Here is a 23,001-nt window from a genome sequence, read left to right as displayed (position 1 = left end):
TGTTTGCAACCTAGAATGCGCCATATGTCTAATGTTATGTTAGCATTTATGTAAAATCCTATGCTATGCAAATGATAAACCAAGAAATAATGCTATAATTGTACTCTTTATATATAACAAACAATATCTGTGTTATACCTCCATCAAAATATTTCCGAAAGCACTGAAAGCACCTAACACTGATTGGTCCCTGTCCTTCCATAAAGTTTATTGAAAAAAAAGTCTTTCACACGGCACTATTTTTCTAATTGTGTTTATCGACATTGTCAATGATAACATTTCACAACAAGATGATTGTTTGTGAGGTAGCTCCCGTTACCAAACCAACTCTTACACATTTATTTCAGTTCATATATTTCAGTTTCACTGTCTCCCTCAACGTCTAAAAACAGCTCAAGTCTAAACATTTTATTTCGATAACAAAATGTTTAAGGATAGAAAACACTCAAACGTGTTACAGTTTGCTCAATAAAGACAATAAATAATAAAAAATTCAATAAACATTATATATACCAATGGAAAGTGGGAGGAGACGTTTGCCTAACTAAATATGGCGGCCCCTGGCTTCACCGCGAGAATATGCTTGCAGCCGCATACTCCATGCGGGAGTGAAGCCTCTTTGCCAGCAGTATGTTTAACCTTTGAACTCCTGAGTGTGCGAGTCCTCCGCCATATTGACTGTTGTCTTGACTGGAGGAGATAGAGAACATTTTGAGGTCCGAGAAGAAACGAAAGTGTGCTCTTAAAATCACCGAAACTGGTGCAAACTTGGTCAAAGCGTACTATAAACAAGGTCGTAATGGCAAGGAAGAAAAGCAAGCAGCAAGGGGTCGCCCAGAAGGAGCTTGTGCCTGGACAGCAGACCGCTCCGAAGAGCCCCGTCTCTCCCGGCGATGCAGCTGGCGGTGGCGGCGGAGATGCTGGGCTGGATAGGCTTCCCACTACCAAGGCGAACCAGGTAGCTAGCTGCGAGCCAAACGCTGCCTTTAAAATAGGCTAGCTAGCCTAGCTAGCACTACTCAGCTAATCCAAGCATCCTCCATTGTGCTTCTATTCTATCAGCTCAATCATGGAGAGGTGCAATTATATGCACCCGCTTCTTGGTGGGAAGCTATTTTAGTTGTAATTTAGCAGCGATGTATGTATACCTTTATGTCGTGTGAATTGTAATTAAATAAATATTAAGCTCAACTTACCGAGTAGAATAGTTCCCACCAGACGCATTTTTAGGCACTGTGATCACCATTGCAGCCAGTCCCTTATACCGGACAGGTGACATTGTACCTCGGGCAGGGTCGTCCCATTTCCATCGCTTACAAGACTTCATCCGCCCAGCTAACGTTAGCCAAGCTATCATCTTCAGCTAGCGTGCTGCAAACGTGCTTGCTGCCTGCACTTGATCCCCTCCACAGGACCTACTCAGCCAGCAGAGGCTAACCAGCTACTAGCTAATCAACCAGTTAATTAGCTTAAAAACTTGAAACATAACGGGTTATCAATTAGGGGAGCTGTCAGACTAGTTCCTATTAGTTTTTTGTCGTACCAGAATCAAGTATCAATCTGTAACAGGAGCTAATGTAAAAAAGTTTCAGTATAAGCAGTTAACTTGTGAGCTAATGATGCTTAGCTGAATCAGAAGTGTCTTTGATGTTGAGGGTAACCGCTTAAAATAAATAAATAAAATTTATCCATCTGCAGGCTGGAAAACTGTCTTATTAACAACCAGCTGATATTACACCTGGCCTGAGCTTTATAACCTGCAACCTGTCCGCTGCAGCTGGGACCTGTTAATTACATTTTTATAACGCAAACTTAAGCCCCTAAACGGATCGATCAGCTTTTTTCCATAGAGCTTTTTAGTACTGTACCAAAAATAATCGAACTAAGTCCTAGCATAACAGTGAATGTTCATTTTTATGTAAACTGTTATGGAGAAGCTCTATTCATGATTTCTTAAGGTACCACACTATATAGGATATAGCCAACTGTACCTTCAAACTGGCAACACAGCACTTCTACAGTCATATAAGCACATGTTTTGATGTCTCTTGAAAGTTGCTTAGCTCTGGCTTATATTTCTAATATGTTTGTAATCTGGTATTCTAGATGTTTGTCCCTTTTGCAAAAGACATATTATTCCAATTGATCTTTAGTTTTTTCTCACCTGCTTTTTCCTGTTAAGGAGAACTTTTCCCTCATCTAAATCAAAGTCTAGGGACTGTGGGTGCAAGAGTATTGAATGAAATATCCCCCTACTGTGACGGTGAGAGAATGGTTGTGAATGTTATACACAAGGGTTAAAGATAGGTAATCCACCCTCATTGAACATTTAAACATTTATCTAGAAAAATCACCAAAACACCAAAGTTTCTTGACATTGATCGTTAAGGATGCAGTTTAATTTTGAGCTGACTGTGAATGTGTTTTGAATCGTTTCCCCCTAAACCATGAATTACAAGCATAATCAGTTTGCTTTTCAGGCTTTGATCTAGGGCACAAACCTTGATTGATTAAGCGTGGAGCATTGCAGAGAGTGAATCTACTACATAATTTTACTATGTGTTAAAGTTAACATGATGGTTAAATTACATTTATTTGTTATTGTTATTTTTATTTGTTTTTGTGGTGTTACTTTTTGCTTTTTGTTTGTTTTGTTTTTTCTTATGATGGTTCTGTCACACAATGCTTGCAAAAGGTCCAGCGAGGAAATAATTTGATCTTTGTCATTGCTTTTTAGCACTTTGGTATGTATTGCGTGCACAGTATTATGAGCTTAATTAATATATGTTTTAGTCTGTGATATCTGTTGCGATTATATGCATCAATCAGTCAACACATCTTATATATGGAACGCTTTCTTCTCTCTTTTTCTGCCTAGCCTATGCACACCTGCTGTCTCCTGTGCCATCGTGAATTTAAGGACTGGGGAGCGAGTTCTGTGAACGGGCTTCCCGGGGGCCATGGAACGAAGCTGGCCAACGCTGTGCCTGCGCTCTCCCAAGCTTTATTGCGGGAGGCGCCAGGGCGTAAGCTCGCTGATGCTGTGCCCTCACTATCTCAGTCCCTGCTGGGAGAGGTGCCTCTGTGGATCTGTCAGAGCTGCTGCAGGAGTGTAGAAGAGGAGGAGAAGCGGAGCACACAGGAGCAGCCAACACCGGTAAATAAAACAGGACTGATCTGGGTCACATGTCTGAGTACTTTTCAAAGCCTCTGTTTACTAATGTTTAGTTAAACTATGTTTCTTTATCCTACTGAGGTTACCTCATTATTAGTCATCAACACTGTTTCTGCAAAATAAATCTCTCTAAATCTCACCTTTGCTGTTAGGGCTGTCAAAAGGTGCCAGAGGTCACTTATTTGTTCAAAAGAGCCACACAGGTTGGAACTATTTAAATATTACATCATGACCACAAGAGGGCAAACCAATACCACAAATAAACCTGTTACTAAAGATCTAAATACCTACAACTGACAAAATAAGCAAGTATAATTATTAGATTAAGTTTTACTGAATGAACCTTTGAGGTTCTGAGAGAGCTCTGCTTTCAGTAACATGGAACAACAAGGATCTTTTCCTCAGAATGAGTTGTGAAGATAATAAAACCATTAGGAAACTATGACGTGAAGCTTTTATCTCTGGATTATTTGTTAATCAGTCAGGACAGTTAAGGTTCCACAGTCTTGGTCTTCTACAGACCAAAATCCCAAGTATTCCCAAATGGGACACCAAGTGTTAAATCGATCTTTCTGACTTGCGTTTGGTTGTCACCTTTATGGCATCCTTACTGTTGATCTGTTCCAAAACAAAACAGACCTAACCTAACTTGCCTGCTGTTACTGTTAACAGTTTTGTACACATATAAAACAGTCTGAAACTCCAGGTAGAACTAAACAACCTTTAACAAGTAAAAAAAAAAAAAAAAACAAGAAATTTTTATGGCTTGAGACCATTTAGCTGATATCCACCCACTTATATTCCCTCATTATGTAGGCTAAACCAGTCACTTTTATCCTTTCTTGCACCTGCAGCAGTGTGAAGCACGCATCTACACCACACAGCTGTTCCAGCTTTGTCAACCAATATGCAGTTTTGCAGGTGGATTATGCTCCGTTAACCCTGCAGCAGCAGTTGGTCTAACAACTTCTTTGCTGGAAACCCAGCTTTGCACTCTGCAGTTCAGGAGACAGATACTAAGGGTGCTCCCCCCCCCCCCCCCATTCATATTTAAAAAATTTTTGTTCATATCTGCTAGATATATAAATTGTGATTAGAATTTTACGTACACTCATCATGGGCATGAGGTGTAAATCTAAAATTGTCTGTTTTAGATTTTCATTGAGTTCTTTGGACTTTCCCATTGTTCTGAGTTTTGTTGAACAAATCCTTCTTATTCTGACAAAGGTAAAGTTGTAGTCAACTGTGATTAGTGATTACTAACGAGAAATTAATAAGCCATGGCCTTGTCAAGCTAAAACACATTGTAGAAGCTTCAGCATTCACTCCTTAAAAGATTTAAGTGACTGTATGTATAATTTGACCATGTGTGGATTAGAGAAAATTTCAAAATAAATTAAAGCTGTGCACGAAGTTATTGTTTATGCACCCAATTACATCCTGGCAAAAGAACAGTTCAAATAAGTCATTAAAAACCCCAGAATTACCATGTAATTCATGTCTAGGATGAGTTTATATGAACCTCTAACCATAACTGTGATCAGAAAGGCACTTTGAGAGCACAAGGTCTACCAAGGTCAATGATTCTTCTGGTGTTTTTTTCCTAATGTGACAGAAACAAGCCTGCAATGAAGGAAAGTAATTGTCTGCTTTGGTTTTTCTGTAATCTCTGCTGCATATGTAAGACAGAAGCAGCCAATAAGCTTTCTTTGTTAGTTATTTTTGTAAATAATTTACATGGAAAGCATTTTTTTAAACTTAATATATCACAATACTTCAGCTGGACTGCTGATGAGTGTCGTGGTCATGACGTTTTGCTGACATGTGGGTTAAATGTTAAAAGTTTCAAAATGAGAACAGCAGGCAGAGTTGCAAAAAAGTGACTTATGGTGACTTAAAGCATTCTTTAATATGTGTTTTTTTTTTCTTAAGTATTAAAGCAAACCACGCAAGTAAAATGATTTTCATTGCTTATCTGCAAGTTAGTTGCAGCTGCTACCAAACTGCAAGACACTGTTTGCAGCCACATGATTTATACTGGGGTGTTTTCTTTTTGTTTGTTTATTTATTTAGGTACCGTTGTCACACTCTTCCTCCTGTAAGTCCCAGAGCTGTGGGAACGGTTACCCAGAGCAAAGTACTGTGGACTGGGACCCGAGTTCTTTCCTGTCGGCTCACAAACTGTCGGGTCTCTGGAACTCTGCCCACACCAACGGAGGGGAACACTGCAACCACAGCACTTCTTCACACTCACAACAAGGTCTGTCGTCACAGAGTAAAAGAAAAGCATGCAGCGACTGACAATAAACGCTGAAAACATCACCATCCTGAATTTCAGGCTGTGTTGCAAGCTTCAGTTTTGGCAAATGGACAGAATTTTGGTTAGATTTAGTTCCTTGGCTGTTTTAGCAGTACTGTGTGTGAGGTTCATTTTAGGTCACTTTGTTCAGCTGTTAATCGAAATGATCATAGAAGAACTTAAATGCACGATGTAAAAGATTACACTCATTAAAAGTCAGCATTATAGGACGTGCAGTAATGTTTTAATGTTAAAAAATGTAAAGACTGTGAAATTGTTTTTAAAATACAGTTGCCTGTGAAGGTCATCATTTATACAATGTTGAGAAGGAAATCATGGGTACTATTTAGTTTGTGTAACAACAAGAGAGAGGAAAGATGTACGGAATGAAAACAGGGTTATACAGCTCGATGGCTCAGCAGTAGGAAAGACTGATGGTGGGATTAACAACAGCTAAAGCAAAGTAAATGAATAGAAAGTTATAAATACGTTTGTAAAAAAAGCAGTTGGAAGACACACTTCATCGATACATGTGCAGGTATTCAGGCCACATGTCAGAGGAATGGCTCATTCTTAGGGATTTCATCTATTATGTGCAAAGTATATAGTTTTCTTTTTAAGGAATTACTTACATCTTTTGGTTGTAATATTATAGTAATGTTATATCAGCATCAGTCACAAATCCAAAGTGAAAGAGTTATGCTGGCAAAACTCGAGTTCAGTTTAATCATATTGATTAGTCAGAAAGAAGCATTTATTATTAGACCTCACAGTCCAAAACTCAAGTGTTAATCCTGGAACATGTCGTCATGGGTTAATGCATCATCGCGCATCAGCGAAACATGACAGGTAGACCACGCTGCTTGGCTCCCATAACATTTTTTATTTTGCTTTTAATGGAAAGCAAACATCCATCATAGCTCATTTTTACTTCATTTCATTAGCACTTACACACTTGCAAGCACCTTGCCTGTTTTATTTCAAAGTAGAAATATGCATTGTATAGCATTTTAACTCAAGTGTATAAACAGAATGAAACACAAGTTATTAATCAGGCTTTATACAGTTTTTACATTTCTGTTCCCGAGAAGAATGCAAAATATTTAGTTAGGAAATATTGCATTTATATTTTTACACAAAAAAATCCCCAAATCTGAATATAAGAAATCAAGAGAGGAAGGTGCATGGCGATTTTTGATTGGATAAATCTTACTTAATTGTAAGAAACTGTTTAATGATACTAATTTTCAAACACAGTACAAGTGTGTTAACTAAATTGTTTAAACAGCAGGATAAATAAAAGAGTTTCATACTGTGAACTGGGTTTATGATGATTAGCAGGAACAAATATTTCATTCATTTCAGTTTATTTATTTATTTATTTTTAATTCCTTAGTAAGGGCAAGACTTCAGAATAACAGACAGAAACTCCACAATTCCCCATTGCGCAAGAGCTTGGTGAAGTGTAACGTCACAGTAATGCAACAGTGAACAGCGCTGAACAGCAAGTTTCTCATGTATAACCATGTATAAAAATCCAAGGAGGCACGTGCAGAGACTTGTGCACGTGACACAAGCCACAGACTTTAATGTTTATTCAGTTATATTGACATTAACAAACTTTGAGAGTCAGCCTCGCTTCCGAACTGGATTAATCCTCAATTTTAAAGTTCTAACGCTGCGAGTTATGCACAATTCACAGGAAGTCTCATTAACTGTTTTTAAAGTTCCCATTTCACATGATGAATGATGCATTCAGTGGGAATGGATCATTAGGCTGTGATTTATTACTTAGACCTGACAAACAACTAAGATGACTTTGTTTTTGTCTGATTTCTCACTTTTCTTTGCTCCCTTCAAAACCCTTTCCCTGCTGCGTAAATGTGATTGAATTTCTAGTTAAATATTTGGATGGTTCATGGCACCAAATGGCATTTAAAGAGGAGTAAGTGAAAGACTAGTTAAATGATCCATGCCCTTTGTGAAGGCGGCTGTTTCCTTCTAAAATAGACTGGTATGTTTTTCTTAAATTAATTAAGAAAGAATGAAGCTGTAGGTGTTTAGCTGTGAAATACACTACCCGCATCCTAATTGGCATCCCAATTATATTTCGCTGTATATAGCAAAAAATGTTTAGGCAGGCATTATGTTACGCGGATTTGTAACTTCTCCTGGCAAGTGTGTGTGATTACCAGTAATAGGTGCAGTCAGTTTTGCACAGCAGAAATAAGCATGTTAAATAAATTATTAAAATTTAGTGCTGTCTTGATGTTATTTTAGCTAGCAGAAAGGGATTTATGCTTCGGGACTGAAAATGTTTTACATAGCTGTTTTCCTTTTTAATGTCAAAACATGTCTCCAAAGAAAAGAGAGTTATTTTTTTAAAACACAAACTGCTCATAGGCGGTAAATTCATATTTACCCATGGTGAAAGTTAAAAGCACTGTTCCCCTTTATTTGTAACGGTCTTTTTTAAATGTCTGCAGGTATAACAGGAGTTTCAACCTGTCATGAGAAAAGAGGACTTAATGAAGCGCCAGGGAAATCGGCTAAAACGTCAGGGAACAAAGTATGTCCCTACAGTCACCCATCAGCCCAGAATTCCAGTGGATCCTCTGCTGGGAACGCACTCTCTACCTCAGCAGACCTTTGTAAGACCACTCCCAAGCACTTCAAGACCATGTGCCGTCGACCAACGCCACCAGGTAATTTTATTCTTCAATGAGTTCAGGAGCTTTTATTAAAGCCAGCAAAGAAGAAAACTCAAGTTTCAAATCAAAATGTGCAGCATTAAAGTTAAGAGTGTATAATAGGCGAATGATTTAGGTTTAACAAGATATTTTTATTTTAATTGTTTCTTTATTTTTGTCCTTTAATAGAAACACCTAATTATATATTACTGTAGAAAACACAGTAACTGTTCTTTCAGACTTTGCAAGCCTGTAGTTGTATTTTGCTCTGAGCTCATCTTTGAAGTGAACTTTAATAGGATACTTTAGCTTACAGTCAAAAGATTAGTGGACCTGAAAATTAACTGATGTACTTTAGAAAGAGATGATTCTGTATGTGTGACCTGTGACTCATTCATATTCATGGTTTGTTATTGTCCAGGTGAAGCCTTCCACCCCAGTGACCACCATCAACATACAGACTTATCGGTACCCCCCAACAGTCCCACCGGCCTGTCTTCCCAGCATTCCTCTCTCCTACCCGCAAAGCCGAACTCTGGGCAGCACGGCCACGTGACCTCCTCCTGTGGCACTGGCGTCGCAGCGCACGCGCCATTCTCCCCTCTGGTACCAAACCTCCACGGCCCCGCAGCCAAAATCAATTCTCTGAGCCCAGATAGCCCAACATCTGTCCATAAACCCAGCCCGTGCAAAAACTCCCACATTCCCGCTGTGAACGCACAACACAGCAAACTGGGCACGTCTGTCGTGGGTTGTAACCACTCCTGTAATGGGCACAATCCGGGAACAGTAGCCACCTCCAATGTAGGTCATGTAACACCTGGGGCATGCAGGTGAGTTTTAATAATCAGCCTTGTTTTTTGTCACTTATTTAGCTGTGTTTATTCAGAGAACAATTATATCCTAAGGGTTTATCATTCTTTTTTGTAGGGATCAAGCATGTAAGGGGCACAAGGTGACTAATGGGACGTTATGCCACCCTTCGTCTGAGCTGGAGGAGGGTGAGGATGAAGACAGCAGCTCTGAGAGGAGCTCCTGCGCCTCTTCTTCCACAAATCAGAAAGACGGGAAGTACTGCGACTGCTGCTACTGCGAGTTCTTTGGACACAATGCGGTACGGTTTGATCGACCACTTTAAAAGTTTTACTAACAAAGAGGTATGCTTTTTCATTCATCAAATGTGACTCTGTGAGAAGAGCTCAGTATTGTGAAATATTATTTGCTCACAGCCTCCAGCTGCACCGACCAGCCGAAACTACGCCGAGATCCGAGAGAAGCTTCGCTCACGACTGACACGGCGTAAAGAGGAGCAGCGCCAAGATTCAGAACTGACAGTGGCTGGTGCCATCGACAACCGGGACGTAGACGAGCTGCTAGACTTTATAAACAGTTCTGAGCCCAAACCTGTCAACAGTGCCAAGGCTGCCAAAAGGGCTCGACACAAACAAAAGAAAAAGGTGTGGTAATTTTATTGAATGTGTGTTGTTTTCTGTTTTTCAGTTATAGTTCAGTCATGTTTATTTACGTCTAAAGCTGAGATTATTTGGCGAACTTTAATATTTAACATGGAATCTATTAGACCCATGTCAATAACATTTCCTCTTATTGAATAGGAAAGGTTAACTAGACACTAGCAGTTCAATAATAGACTTCAGATGAGATTTCAGTGCAAACAGCAGGAGAAATCTGCAAACACTTACTCTGGATTAGTTACATGCTAATCCTGTGTAATCTCATGGGTAGGTGGGCCTCATTAATTATATGTGGGAGGAAGAAGTGATGAAAAGCGCATTGCAAAGAAGTAAGTGCAAATTGATGGAGAAGCAAATGATGGAAAATTTCCTCTTAGATAGCATCAAAGACAGTTTGATTTATTGAAAATATTTTAAATTTAGATGAGACACTGCAGCTAAAAATTTTGAAATGACCAGGATCTTTGCATATTCATAAAATGTGGTCTGATCCTTCTCTCAGTCAATAGACAAAATCAGTTTGATTAAACTAAATCCACACAATGTACTTGTTTTGTGGAGCAGGGAATGATGAGGTAGATTTTGGACTGTCCCTTGCTACCAAACTTTCATTATTTCTGGGACATATTAATTGAACATGCACCATCTCAGCAGGGTTCATTTGAGGACTCTGATTTCTTCCAAAAAACTGTCTTCTTTTTCAACCATTCGTTGGTTTATATAAATATGCACAATGTTTCATTGTCTTGTTGTATTGCTTAACCTCTCCTAAATGTCAGAGAATGGTCTGCTTTTCCTCTGTTTGTTGCCCTTACTGTTGATTGAGTAACTCCAGCAAAACTCTAGATATAGTTTTTAGCCTTTTCTAGCATTGTACATTACTGTAATTCTTCCTTTTCCCTCCTAAGGCCCGAACTCTTCCACAGCATGCATTTTTAATTTCTCTTTGATATTTGGGCTGATTGGGACCTGATGAATGTAAAAACAAAGAATTACCAGATTTTTTTAACCTGATTTTTGTTTCTAAGAAAAATGAGAGCCACATATGAGGATATTTGTTTAAAATTTCGATAGAACAGTGGCAGTATAATGTTCTCGTAAGTGGATATCAGGCCCTTGTAGAGCAAAATTGAGTATTTGGGTCTACATAACCCAAAATGTGATGTCCACATATGTGGACGCCAGGTCCTAGGAGGTTAAGGTCTTGTTAAAAGGTCACTGTGGTTGATAACCAGACTTTGTATGCCTTTATTTACCATTAGTGGCACTTGTACAACCCATGCTTACAATCTCCCCTCCTTAATTAGAACCGTTGAGTCTTATCTTTTCAAGAACTCATTAGCACAAAGGTCCATTGACTTTTTTTCAGACTGAACTGAGAATTACTCAGCGTCTTCTATGAAGACATACTGCTTTTTGTGTGGTTAGTTTTGTCAGAATATGTTTTTCTGTTGTTGTGACTTGGGTGAGATAAGACCGCCTCTGAGTAATTAAGTATTCTTGCAACTGTAAGTGACAATATAATAACAGATTACAGATATTTGATTTCAGGCTTGGGTATTTTCTAATACTCAGTCCTTTAGATACATTTTGGTCAGTATCAACAAAGTCCTTTAGGGTATATATTTTAACTTTATGCAAGTGTTCAGTACAGAGTCCTAGTGTCTATGTGGGTACCGTTTTCACTTTCTTACCTGTACCATGTCTGTTGTAGGAAAAAGCTCAGCAGGGCAACACGGGCGCTGCAGGCAGTGACCCCCACTCCAATCCATCTGAGCCTATCGACGAGCCCATCCCTGATGGTTCTGAAGCCAGTCGGTTGCTAGACTGGCCTCAGCTGGAACTTGAACGCGTTAATAGTTTTCTCACAAGTCGGCTAGAAGAGATTAAAAACACCATCAAAGACTCAATCCGGGCATCGTTTAGTATGTACGACCTCAATCTGGATGTCAATGACTTCCCAAAGAAAGCAGCCACGTTGGAGGGAAACCATTTACTGTCCCATCTGAATGGTTCCTCTGACTTGCAGCAGATAGACCTTGACCTCTCTCCTCTTTCGCTGGGAACCTTTAAAAGCCACCTGGACCTGGTTAACGGATGGGAGGACACAAACATTGTCTCATCTTCTAATAGCACCACCAGCACCACCACTGCATCAGGGGTTAGTGCAACTACAAAGGACATCCAGCGGTTGCACAGTACCCCTAGTCTCTCTAAGCTCATAAGAGTTCGCTCACCAGAAAGATGCACTTCCACTGGATCTGACAATTTACCACAGGTGCCAGCTCAAGCGACAGCTAAATCAAAAGAGGACGCCTCTGATCTTAAGAACACAACTGTTGGGAGCAATGGTGCAAAGTCAAAAAAGAATAAAAAGCAGAGACAGGAACAGTCTGCGTCAGAGCAAAATTCCAACAAACCAACCAAAGCCGGCTCTGGTAACGAGGCACAGAAAACCAATGAGTCTAAAGAAACGGCATCTAGTGGCTCAAAGTCTGGAAACAAACAGCCCCAGCTTATCGCAGACCACCAGAAAAATGGGCCTAAGAAATCTGAAGAGGGCAGACCATCCAAATATGCAACAAATGGAGCAAACGGTGGCCCCTTGAGTGCACAAAGGGGGAAAAGCGACCCAGAGACACGAGGAGGCCGGTGTGAGCAGGATTCAGAGAGCAAAACACAACCCGCTATTCCAGCGAATGGACAACAGCAACAGTCCAAGGGGAAAAATAAGAAGAGCAAGAACAAGGGTGAAAAATCCAACAGTGCAATTGGTATGGAAAAGTAACTGTAATTGCATGCTTAATCACTACTGTTTTTTTAAATTATCTTGATGTTCAATTCTTTATGTTTATACTGTAGATGATGTATTTCTCCCTAAAGATGTGGATCCAACAGAAATGGATGAGATCGATCGGGAAGTGGAATATTTCAAACGGTAAGCTCATCACAATAAATGTCCAGATACGTGGAGTTTTTTGGGGGAGGGGGGGGTTTATATATTTTAGCTCAGCTGTTATATTTACATGACCTTTTCCCCTCTCTTGTTTGTCTTTTGTTCCCTGTAGGTTTTGCCTGGATTCTGCAAAGCAAACTCGCCAGAAGGTCGCAGTGAATTGGTCCAACTTTAGCCTCAAAAAGGTTTCTTCCAATGCAGCTCAATAACTTGAACGAGTGCCAGAAAAAAAAACTTCCCACCACAAACTCTTTCGGTAGAGCCCTATTTGGCCCAAGGCCATCTCTCATTCCCAGTTTTCTTCTCTTCCATACTAAGCCAAGGGACCCTGGTTCAAAATCATACTCTCCATTCAGAAGACTGAAACGTGTGGCTAACAAAGCCAGGGATCATACTCAAAGCCAACTCTACCCTCTGCTACTATTTGCAATGTTCACTAAGTAAGAGATGCAAAAGTGGAAAAAAAAAAAGTCTGTTGAATCAACTGCATCCATGTGCTTAAGTATGTAGTATGTAATCAGCAACCGTACATTAAATAAATGTTTTTTTATCACAAATCTGAGACATTTTAACGTCGTTAAACGTCTGAATTCCACTTGATTGAATTTGGTGCTCATCCATTACGTCCTACATTTCTATTTTCCAATCCACTCCACCAGTCGAAATAGACACTAGAGGCCATGTGTCTTATAAACACTCGTACCAGTCTTCTCTTCTTGGAGCAGAGGAGACAGTTACATTATATTACTTGCAGAGAAGCCGCAGTACCTCTGCTGGTTGCTCACAGTTTTGAATTGGAATAATGTTTAATGTTCATTTTAAAGAAAATCAATTACCGAAAAGTGACAATGCATGATTTTTCTGCCAACCTGTTTTATTATGAAATGAATGTTTGGCAGTTGGTACACCAGCAACACTAAAATGTTTTAAAATACATTTCTGTTAAATGTATTATTTGGCCAACAGAATGCATCCAAAAAACAAATCCAGTTAAGTATCCCTGCAGATACATCCCCATGCATGACGTGCATGAAAGAAAAATCTAAACACTGTCCCAAAATTCAGTGTCTGTCGCTTCAGTGTCAGTCCTCCTGTGATGTTAGTCTTGAACAATTATCTCTTATAAGTGATATCCAGTATACATTCTGTATGTGTATATCTTTAAAAGGACACCCTTGAACACGGTTTCTCAAACACTTTTTTACCCTTCTGAATCCCAGCAGTAACAGTACACCAGTGTGAAATGTTCATTCTGCCACTGGAACAAAAAACCTTGTTTGTTGTACATACTGAATGAATAATTTTTGCCCACTTGAGCCCTAGTCATGGGCTCTGTCTGGGATGCATTTTCCAACCATATTACTCACTTTCCCTTTACTGTGACCTCGATGGCACCCTCCACCTCAGCTAACCCAGTGAGACCCCAATCTTGATCTATGTTACAATGGCAAATATCACAAAGGAGACCTTTGGTTTTGACACCGGCCTTGAGTTTCACATCAGTATCAATGTTTTAGCTGATGGCTTTCATTGAAATGAATGATGTTTTGTTTTTTTCCTGAATCTGTGCTGAGATTTTGTTTTAATATAATATCTCTGATGCTTTCCAGGTTATATTCAATTAGAGAAGATTATCTTAATGTTTCGAATGTAGATTTATACTATACCAGTAATAGCCAAGTGTATGTTGGCTTGTTTCTTCTTTTTTTTAAGAAAAAAAATCACTTTTGATACTGTGAAAAATCTTTCGTTCGGAAAGATTAAAAACAATACAGTTTTGACAAAAAGTGTGGTGTTTGCTTTTTACATTTCTCTTTTACTGCATTTACTTGAAGCGCTTCGTGATTGGGAAATTGCTCGTTAAGTTTTGACCCTTCCAGCCCTCCGTCCGGTATCAAGGCTTCCTCTCCTCTGCGTACTGTGTAAACATGCGGATTAGATACTTTTGTTAAATTGTATGCTTTCGTATTTTCCCGAAAAACTTCGAAGCAAAGGCATTTAAAGGGACGTTAGGTTATTCTTAAATAAAATGGAGACCGAAAACCGACCTCAAAAGGTAAGTTAAACAGCCATACTTTAAAGATGTTACGCTAACCAGGGTTAGCTAACGGTAACATTAGCTAGCTTTAACCTAATCTTCGAGTCGTTTTGCTATCTGTTGGAGTCGAGCTCACTTGGCAACCTTAATAGAAGCAAATTAAAGTGGTTGAATAACAGACGGTTCATATTAATTCTGTACAATCGTTTTTATTAAATCGCTACTATTAGCATTAGCCATGATGCAGTGCTAAAACATTTACTATAAAGACGTAAAGTTGACGTATGCGATATCAAGCGGTTATAGTAAGAGACAGCATAAATGTGGCCCTGTGGATGTAAAATTAGGATAAAACTTGAAAATATTTTTAAAAATTAGATTTCATTCTTTAATAATTATGATTAGTAACGAGCTTTTGGGGCAAGAAAACAAGAAATGCATCATGCTATGATGTAGAGAAAGTCACTGACGTCCAACAGTCTGAAAAGGGTTACTAGAGCCAGCCGCAGTGAGAGGCATTATAGTGAAACGGAGAAAGCTTGGTGGAGAACCTTCCTAGGTGTGGCTGAACTGTAGGCCTCGCTTCAGTTAAGTTCAGTCTTCATGATTCAACAATAAGAAAGAGACTTCTACTGTAGATGCATGTAGAAATGGATGCTACAAAGCATGACTGCTCATCACTGCCTTTGTTACCTGTTGACGATCAGGTTCTGGCTGCTGAGCTGGGATCAGCTGACACTCCACTTTAACATAACTCTGAGTTGCCAGAAAGTTTATTCTGTTCATCTGAATCATCTTTCTGGGATTCCTGGATGACTTAGCATGCATCAAGACATCACTCTGGGTTCTCTTCTAGCTTCATGTTAGCATGCTAGCTGTGCAGATGTTTGCAAGTGTTGTGATAGCAGTATAATGCAGTTGATGCAAGATTACCATCGTGCTCCTGTCCTTTTGTGAAATAAAATAAAAACAATGTTCACATTTCCACTTCTGTAAAGTTGTAGACTTCTACACCTTTTTCCTTCTCCCTACGGGAAGTGAAATCGGTCTATTGTAGGGAAGAAAAAGATGTTAAATTGTTCCCACATCCTGACTTTTATCTCTGTGGCTTAACGAGAGTGTAATATGGATTAGTGACCACTTGCTTTGATTATAGTAATGCACTTTATGTTTTTATCGACCAGGTTTCACCGTCACGTTTACAAGTGGCTCAGAATGCTGCCGCTCATCTGCTTACAGAGACACGCAAACACAAGCACATTAATGTGTTGTTGTTGTTTAAAAAGTTGTTAGTAGGTTAGTATAGTAGTGTGATACAATATGCTTACAATAATGCCTTGTACCCAACACCGCTGACATACATGTACTAGTCGCAAGCATATGATTTGAGTGTCTATTGATGTTCAGTAAATATAATTTTATGAAATAAGAGCGTGGTTGTTATTTGGATGCTATCAATAGTCTACCATCATCAGACTGCTTTTATATCATCAGGTTTGTGCTCCATAATGTTCTGTGTGGCAGAAGTTTTATTCAAAGGTCCTGGTTGTATCTGTGGAGAGCCAATATCTCTTAGAGAATAACAGAGACACACTAAGGCAGCTGTGTAGCTGATAACATGTAAATTAGCATATGTATATATATTTTCACAGAGATCCCATGACGAGGATGAAAGGACTGGCTCAGAAGGATCGGAGGATGACGACTACGTTCCATATGTTCCAGTCAAAATCAGAAAACAGCAAATGGTGAGTTACTGAACATTGTTCTGATTGAGTTTTATGCAGGTAGTAACTGCCAACTCTTGTTTTCATAGTGGGAAAACATTGACCTTATTGAGTAGATTGGAGAAATTGACTAGATCTGGTTGATCCACATTGACTGCAGTTTTTTTTCTAATAAATGAAACTTCTAAAAATGTGACATGTATCAAAATTAAATACATTTATAACTTTTCTGACTTATAGCTACAAAAGATGTTGCGCTTGCGAGGGAAAGCGGTGGATGAAGAACAGAAGGACAGTGGGGAGGAACAGAGGGATGAAGATGAGGCTCTTGGTCCACGCTCCCATATTAGTCTCCTCGACCAGCATCAACACCTCAAGGAAAAGGCAGAAGGTATCTAGTTCAAAGTAGACCCATTCTGTGGTCTGATACTTCTGTGTTTAACTATTCAGTTTTTAAGTTTTTTATGACCTTAACTTGTTTTTATTTTTATACCTACAGCTCGGAAGGAGTCAGCCAAAGAGAAGCAGCTGAAAGAGGAGGAGAAGATCCTGGAGAGTGTTGCAGAGGGCAGAGGTAAACTAATGGTTTCTGTTTAGCCTTCTTGAATTAGATGTTGGTAGGCATGAGAAAAGTGTGGTAAACTATCTGAATTTGCACAAGTTCTTTTGGCAACGTTCATCTCTCTTCTTCTGTCAGCTCTGATGTCTGTGAAGGAAATGGCCAAAGGTATCATATATGATGATCCTATAAAAACAAGGTAAGCTCCTTATCACAGAATTCCATGTAGTCAGTTTCTCTTTGTAGTTTCTTTTTTAATATTCTTTCGTCCCAAATATATTGTATAGCTGGAAAGCACCACGCTACATCCTGAATATGCCAGACACCAGACATGAGCGCGTCAGGAAGAAATTTCACATCCTGGTTGATGGCGACGGCATTCCAGCTCCTATCAAAAGCTTCAGAGAGATGAAGCTTCCACCAGGTGACAGCGGACTCTGCCCAGTACATCAAAAACACTGACTCATGGTTCACAGTGATCATCAACTGACAACAAATCTGTGTTTGTTTTTCCTGCAGCAATTCTGAAAGGTTTGAAAAAGAAGGGAATCATCCACCCAACACCAATTCAAATACAAGGAATCCCAACAGTGTATGTATAAATAGAATACAAAGGCTGTAATGTAAATTCTATTTTTTAAGTACATTTAAAGGAACCCTGTTTGTCTGTAGTCTTTCAGGTAGAGACATGATTGGAATCGCCTTCACTGGATCAGGAAAGACTTTGGTCTTCACTCTGCCGATCATCATGTTCGCGCTGGAGCAAGAGAAAAGACTGCCTTTCTTTAAGAGAGAGGGACCGTATGGACTTATCATCTGTCCTTCAGTAAGAAAAACATAATCAGCACATTTATATCGGTCATTTCACATAAATTTAAATATCTGATAAATGTATTCCTTCGTTTCTTAAAATGTACCACTGATGCACATTCATGGTTTTTAGACCAAAACTATTACTTTTACTAAAATTACCTACTAATAATATATATTTTTAAAAATAGAGTTCAAGATGTTGATTAATGGACATTAAAAAATGTTCACCTTCATTGTGCTGTTCTGGGCTTCAGGGTGAAATCTCAGAGAAAATGGCCTCATGTGGGGCCACTTTCATGTTTGTACTCTAGGAGTGCTATCTCCTCAAAATCAAATACTCAAAGTGTATATTTCAGCACTAAAGTCTCTTTCCAGAGGCCTTGCTACTAAAAAGAAACCTTGGCTAAACTATAGCTGAAGATAGTGCTTACTGTCGTAGGCAGGTGTAATTCAATACAAATAAAACAGTGCCTGCAAATAACTCCCAAAGATGACAGTTTGACATTCATAAAAATTATATTTTTGCACCAATGAGGTGATTCCGAAAGAGCTATTAGCGAAAAACCTGACATATCTCGGCATGATGTAAAATACATCCTTGAAAAATTTGAGAAACTGGACGAAGAAAAACATTGAACCACAAAATTAATTTTTCTGTGCAGGAATGTAAGAAAACACTACAATTGGCATCTCAATTTAAAAAAACAAAACAAGTAGTTTACTAATGTTTCTGCTTTTTTGTAAAACTTAAAATTTGGAAATTGATCATTAACAATAATTATATATTAGCTGTATAAATATCATTTTGATTAATGAACTTGTGCATACTGCCAAATTAATAAATGATACAGTGGAACCCCGACTTGCGAAATTAATTCGTTCCCGAGGGTCTTTCGTAAGTCAAAAATTTTCGTAAGTCGAAGCACCCATCGCGCCTCTTGAGTGAACGATGGGCTATAGGCTAATTGCTAACTGCAACAACAATACATCGTTCAAGTGGAACAGCGAAGCGCAAGTACGAAAGCCAAGGGGGTTGTCACATGATTCGGAAGGCATTGTGGGTATTCTGGGCTCAGCCAATTAGAGCCAACGGATTTTGTTACACAGGCATTTTGCCGTAACACGGGCAGAAATATTGCCGTTAAGTGCCTTTGTAACTTGAATTTTTCGTTAAATGAGGTATTCGTAAGTCGGGGTTCCACTGTAACATAAAATGTAACATAAAAAAATAATATAGGTAATTACCAATACTGTTAATTATGGGCAGTTGTAGCATACTATGATCTAAATAGAGGAAACAAAGCCTTTTCAAATATTCATGCACTGTGAATTTTTCGTGCCCTTTGGAAAAGATGACATTAGCTTTGAGAACCTCTGTTTTTCTCATCCCTCTGACTCCTGAATCCTGTATGTGTGTTTTATAACCCGGTGTGTTATTGCAGCGAGAGCTGGCGAGGCAGACACATGGCATCATAGAGTATTACTGCAAGCTGCTGGAGGAGGAGGGAGCTCCTCAGCTGCGCACAGCCCTCTGCATCGGAGGAATGTCTGTCAAGGAGCAGATGGAGGTAGTAAAACAGTAAGTACAGCTGAAGGTGTTGTGAAAAAAATCTGGATTTCAACCAGAATTCCCATTTCAGTGTCAAGCAGAAAATTGCACGATTCAGCCCTAACGTTCAGCGAGGAACAAAAAAAGTGACGTGTTCCTGAATCAGTGCTTTAACGTACAGCATGCATAAAGCTCAAAAGCATTACTACCTAAACACTGATAGTACTACACTACTACACTTTAAAAAGCCAAAATGTCATGTGATGTTGTGGACTAATTTTCTCTCCAACTCTGTCTTGGTTAAAGCGGCGTCCATATGATGGTTGCTACACCTGGAAGATTGATGGACTTGCTGCAGAAGAAGATGGTGGGTCTGGACATCTGTCGCTACTTGGCTTTGGATGAAGCTGACAGGATGATAGATATGGGTTTTGAAGAAGACATCCGAACCATCTTCTCTTACTTCAAGGTGAGGCAGTCCTTCATGGCTCTAGCTTTTAAATGTTACAGCACTATTGCAGTAGTTTTTCCTCATCCATTTTTCTGTGTTGTGCTTGCTCTATCCTTCACCAGATAAGTAGCTTTACAAAGCCAGCCTACCAAGGCCAGACAGCATAATGTTTATTACACTAGAGAACTGAGATTCCTCTGCTTCTCTCAAACATAACAATAAATTCCTTTTTTCTTGTTTCACAAATCCACACCTTGGCAGAGTACAATAGGCTTTTTGTTGTTACTGCACTCACTAAAGTTCTCTATTCAGTCTGACTTTAACTGCTTTTGAGACATCAGTTTCCAGGTAGTCATAGTACTTTCAGAGGTAATACATTTCTTCATAATATAAGCTCTACTAGCAGTTGCAAAGAAATATTTCTTCCAGTTGATGCTGGATTTTTTATTTTCATGCCAATTTTTTCATGAAAACATTTGCTTTCTGTTTGTTTCCTAATCTAGGGTCAAAGACAAACCCTGCTTTTCAGTGCCACTATGCCCAAGAAAATCCAGAACTTTGCCAAGAGTGCACTGGTCAAACCCATTACTATTAACGTGGGCAGAGCAGGAGCTGCCAGCTTGGATGTCATCCAGGTGACTTTATCTTTCACTAAAATAGTCGTTTGTCTCAGTCACAGATATGGTTTGCCTTCCAAATGCATATGTAAAAATATTAATGAAATAAATATTTTTATGTGTGTGCAGGAAGTGGAGTACGTCAAAGAAGAGGCTAAGATGGTGTACCTCTTAGAGTGTCTCCAGAAAACGTCTCCTCCAGTTCGTACTTTCACGTGTTTGACACTTTTATAAAGAGTTCTTATAAAGAATTAAAGCAACACGTCACAAGTCCTTTTTCATTCTGACAGGTGCTGATATTTGCTGAGAAAAAGGCGGATGTAGATGCCATCCATGAGTATCTGCTGCTTAAAGGAGTAGAGGCAGTGGCCATACATGGTGGAAAAGGTATGCAGAGTCTAAATATTTCATTTAAATCATTGTCAGAGTGCCAGTTCATTATGTGCACCTTGCTAGTACCATGAAACCTTGGAACCTTTTTCCTTCAGAGCTGCCTTAATTCTTTATGGCAACTTCAACAAGCTACTGGAAACATCCCTCAAAGACTCTGGTCCATATTGACGTGATTGCAATAGCATCACACAATTACTGCGGATATGTCGGCTGCACATCCATGATGTGACTCCCCTGTACTACCACACCTCAAAGGTGCTCTGTTGGATTGCGATCTGGTGACTGTGGGGGCCATTTGAGTTCAGTGAACTCACTGTTATGTTCAAGAAACCAGCTTGAGATAATCTGAGCTTTGCAACCTGGAGGTTTATCCTGCTTGAAGCAGCAAGTAGAAGGTGGATATATTGTGGTCTTAAAGGGAAAGACTTGGTCAGCAGGAATATTTAGGTAGGCTGTGGTGTTTAAATAGTGTTCACTTGGCACTAAGGGGCCCAAATTGTGTCTCTATGTGCAACCACCATTAGCCTGAATCGTTGATATAAGGCAGGATGGCAGCATTCTCTGTAAACCCTAAAGATGGTTGTGTGAGAAAATCCCAGTAAGTCAGCACTTTCGGTACCAGTAAGTATCTCATGCGGAAAGTCATTTACATAATGCTCAGTTTGAAATTCAGCAAGTAATTTTGGCCATGTCTGCATGCCTGACTGCATTGAAATTCTGCCAGGTGTACCTAATCAAGTGGCTGGTAAATGTATTTAGTATGTGCAAAGCCATATCTTTGTTGTTTTGTAGTTGCTCATCATCACCACTAGATGCCATCTTTCTTGCAAATGTCACCTTCATGGTTTCTGCTTCATGGGTTCCGGTGATGCAGAATTGTTTCTGCTTCTTAGAAAATGTTGTTTTTATTGAGATAAATTTCTGTATTTTTCCAGATCAAGAGGAAAGAACAAAAGCCATTGAAGCATTCAAAGAAGGAAAAAAAGATGTGTTAGTGGCCACTGATGTTGCCTCCAAGGGTCTGGATTTCCCAGCTATTCAGCATGTAGTGAACTATGACATGCCAGAAGAGATAGAAAACTATGGTAAGAGAATAATATGCATATGGCTTTACCTTCATCACGTATTTGTTAGTTCTTCTAAAATTTCTCAGGCTGATTTGACAAAATTTTCCCGTTTCAGTCCATAGAATAGGAAGAACTGGACGATCGGGCAAAACTGGAATTGCCACAACTTTCATCAATAAAGGCTGCGGTAAGGACACAACCTAAAGATAAAATTAGATTGATTACTAAGGAGGGAGAGTAACCTCTCTGAGAATGCTAGCCAGTGTAAGCCATGCTCTATTTATGTCGCTGACCAAAGTAAAAAAGTAACGTCGTTAAGGTTTGTCCAGTAATTACAGATACTGGATGTCTTTGAAACACCACTGTATGGTTTTAAACATGGTAATTTACTCATACAGGCATGGCATAGCTGAAGTGGTGCCAGCTTTTTAATGGGAAATAACTTATTGTAATAAATTTAGTTAGGTGGATCAGTGTTTAAGTACAGTTAAAATTTAACCAGTCTATGTGTTTGTTTATAGATGAATCCGTTCTGATGGATCTGAAAGCTCTGCTTGTTGAAGCCAAGCAGAAAGTTCCTCCAGTCCTCCAGGTACTCCAGACCGGAGACGAGACCATGCTGGACATCGGAGGCGAGTTGTCCCACCTCAATAGCTACTCCTTAATCATGTTTTTTGGTTTCTTTTTGAATATTGACTGCCTCGTGTGATATGACTGAAGCCAGTTGCATTCTTTACAATCCTTTCCTTACATCAGATTCTTCTTTCTTTCTTCAGGCGAGAGAGGATGTACATTCTGTGGTGGTCTTGGTCATCGTATTACAGACTGTCCCAAGCTGGAGGCCATGCAGACCAAGCAGGTCACCAACATTGGAAGGAAAGACTACCTGGCTCATAGCTCAATGGACTTCTAAGAGTCTTTCATTAGGGGCAAGATTCTCCAGTGCTGAACAAAACTTGAAAGCATTTCTGAGGAAACTGTACAGCAATGTGTCACATCACCGAAGAAAGGAAGTGGATATTATAACCCTCCCAACATTGTAGATGAGATGACCGATTGCTTCGCCTTTCCGTCAGTTTTCTCACTTTGTAGCATAGATTTCTGCAGCTCTGTAAATAAAACCACTATATTTGTTCTTGTTTTTCTTTTGTGTACATTTCTTTTGTCTGTGTCTTCTGGAAAAAGTGACAGGTGT

General features: G+C 39.4%; 2 protein-coding genes and 1 long non-coding RNA gene across 5 annotated transcripts; 2 read left to right on the top strand and 1 right to left on the bottom strand.

The window, feature by feature from the left end:
• Positions 1 to 237: 237 nt before the first annotated feature.
• LOC145431337 (uncharacterized) lies at positions 238 to 1,333 on the bottom strand. Its single transcript, XR_013911629.1, has 2 exons — positions 1,197 to 1,333; positions 238 to 690 (listed from the first exon to the last, which is right to left on the bottom strand). It is a non-coding gene; the product is annotated as an uncharacterized LOC145431337 (long non-coding RNA).
• On the top strand, positions 246 to 14,379 carry fam193b (family with sequence similarity 193 member B). 2 transcript variants are annotated; one of them, XM_026190119.2, is made up of 10 exons: positions 246 to 958; positions 2,879 to 3,157; positions 5,249 to 5,435; positions 7,961 to 8,179; positions 8,586 to 8,997; positions 9,095 to 9,278; positions 9,394 to 9,621; positions 11,351 to 12,410; positions 12,499 to 12,574; positions 12,705 to 14,379. In XM_026190119.2, exons 1-10 carry the CDS (start codon positions 800 to 802, stop codon positions 12,799 to 12,801), a joined length of 2,901 nt encoding a protein of 966 aa, XP_026045904.1. In that variant the 5' UTR covers positions 246 to 799; the 3' UTR covers positions 12,802 to 14,379. The 2 variants fall into 2 exon arrangements, with proteins under 2 accessions (XP_026045904.1, XP_080163070.1); XM_080306944.1 differs by having other exon boundaries at positions 12,520 to 12,574; positions 12,705 to 13,149.
• A 77-nt stretch (positions 14,380 to 14,456) lies between these two features.
• ddx41 (DEAD (Asp-Glu-Ala-Asp) box polypeptide 41) lies at positions 14,457 to 22,947 on the top strand. 2 transcript variants are annotated; one of them, XM_026190130.2, is made up of 17 exons: positions 14,457 to 14,648; positions 16,283 to 16,378; positions 16,598 to 16,748; positions 16,857 to 16,931; positions 17,055 to 17,115; positions 17,204 to 17,340; positions 17,436 to 17,508; positions 17,589 to 17,742; positions 19,172 to 19,308; positions 19,585 to 19,747; positions 20,233 to 20,364; positions 20,476 to 20,547; positions 20,637 to 20,733; positions 21,675 to 21,824; positions 21,922 to 21,993; positions 22,328 to 22,438; positions 22,583 to 22,947. In XM_026190130.2, the coding sequence occupies exons 1-17, from the start codon at positions 14,622 to 14,624 to the stop codon at positions 22,717 to 22,719; spliced, it is 1,845 nt and encodes a 614-aa protein (XP_026045915.1). In that variant the 5' UTR covers positions 14,457 to 14,621; the 3' UTR covers positions 22,720 to 22,947. The 2 variants fall into 2 exon arrangements, with proteins under 2 accessions (XP_026045915.1, XP_080163054.1); XM_080306928.1 differs by having other exon boundaries at positions 22,328 to 22,445; positions 22,590 to 22,947.
• Positions 22,948 to 23,001: the final 54 nt, after the last annotated feature.

Source organism: Astatotilapia calliptera, chromosome 2 (assembly GCF_964374335.1).
Source record: "Astatotilapia calliptera chromosome 2, fAstCal68.1, whole genome shotgun sequence".
Lineage (NCBI taxonomy): Eukaryota > Metazoa > Chordata > Actinopteri > Cichliformes > Cichlidae > Astatotilapia > Astatotilapia calliptera.
Note: the sequence above shows the minus strand (reverse complement) of the source record. Positions and strands in the feature narration are given on the sequence as shown.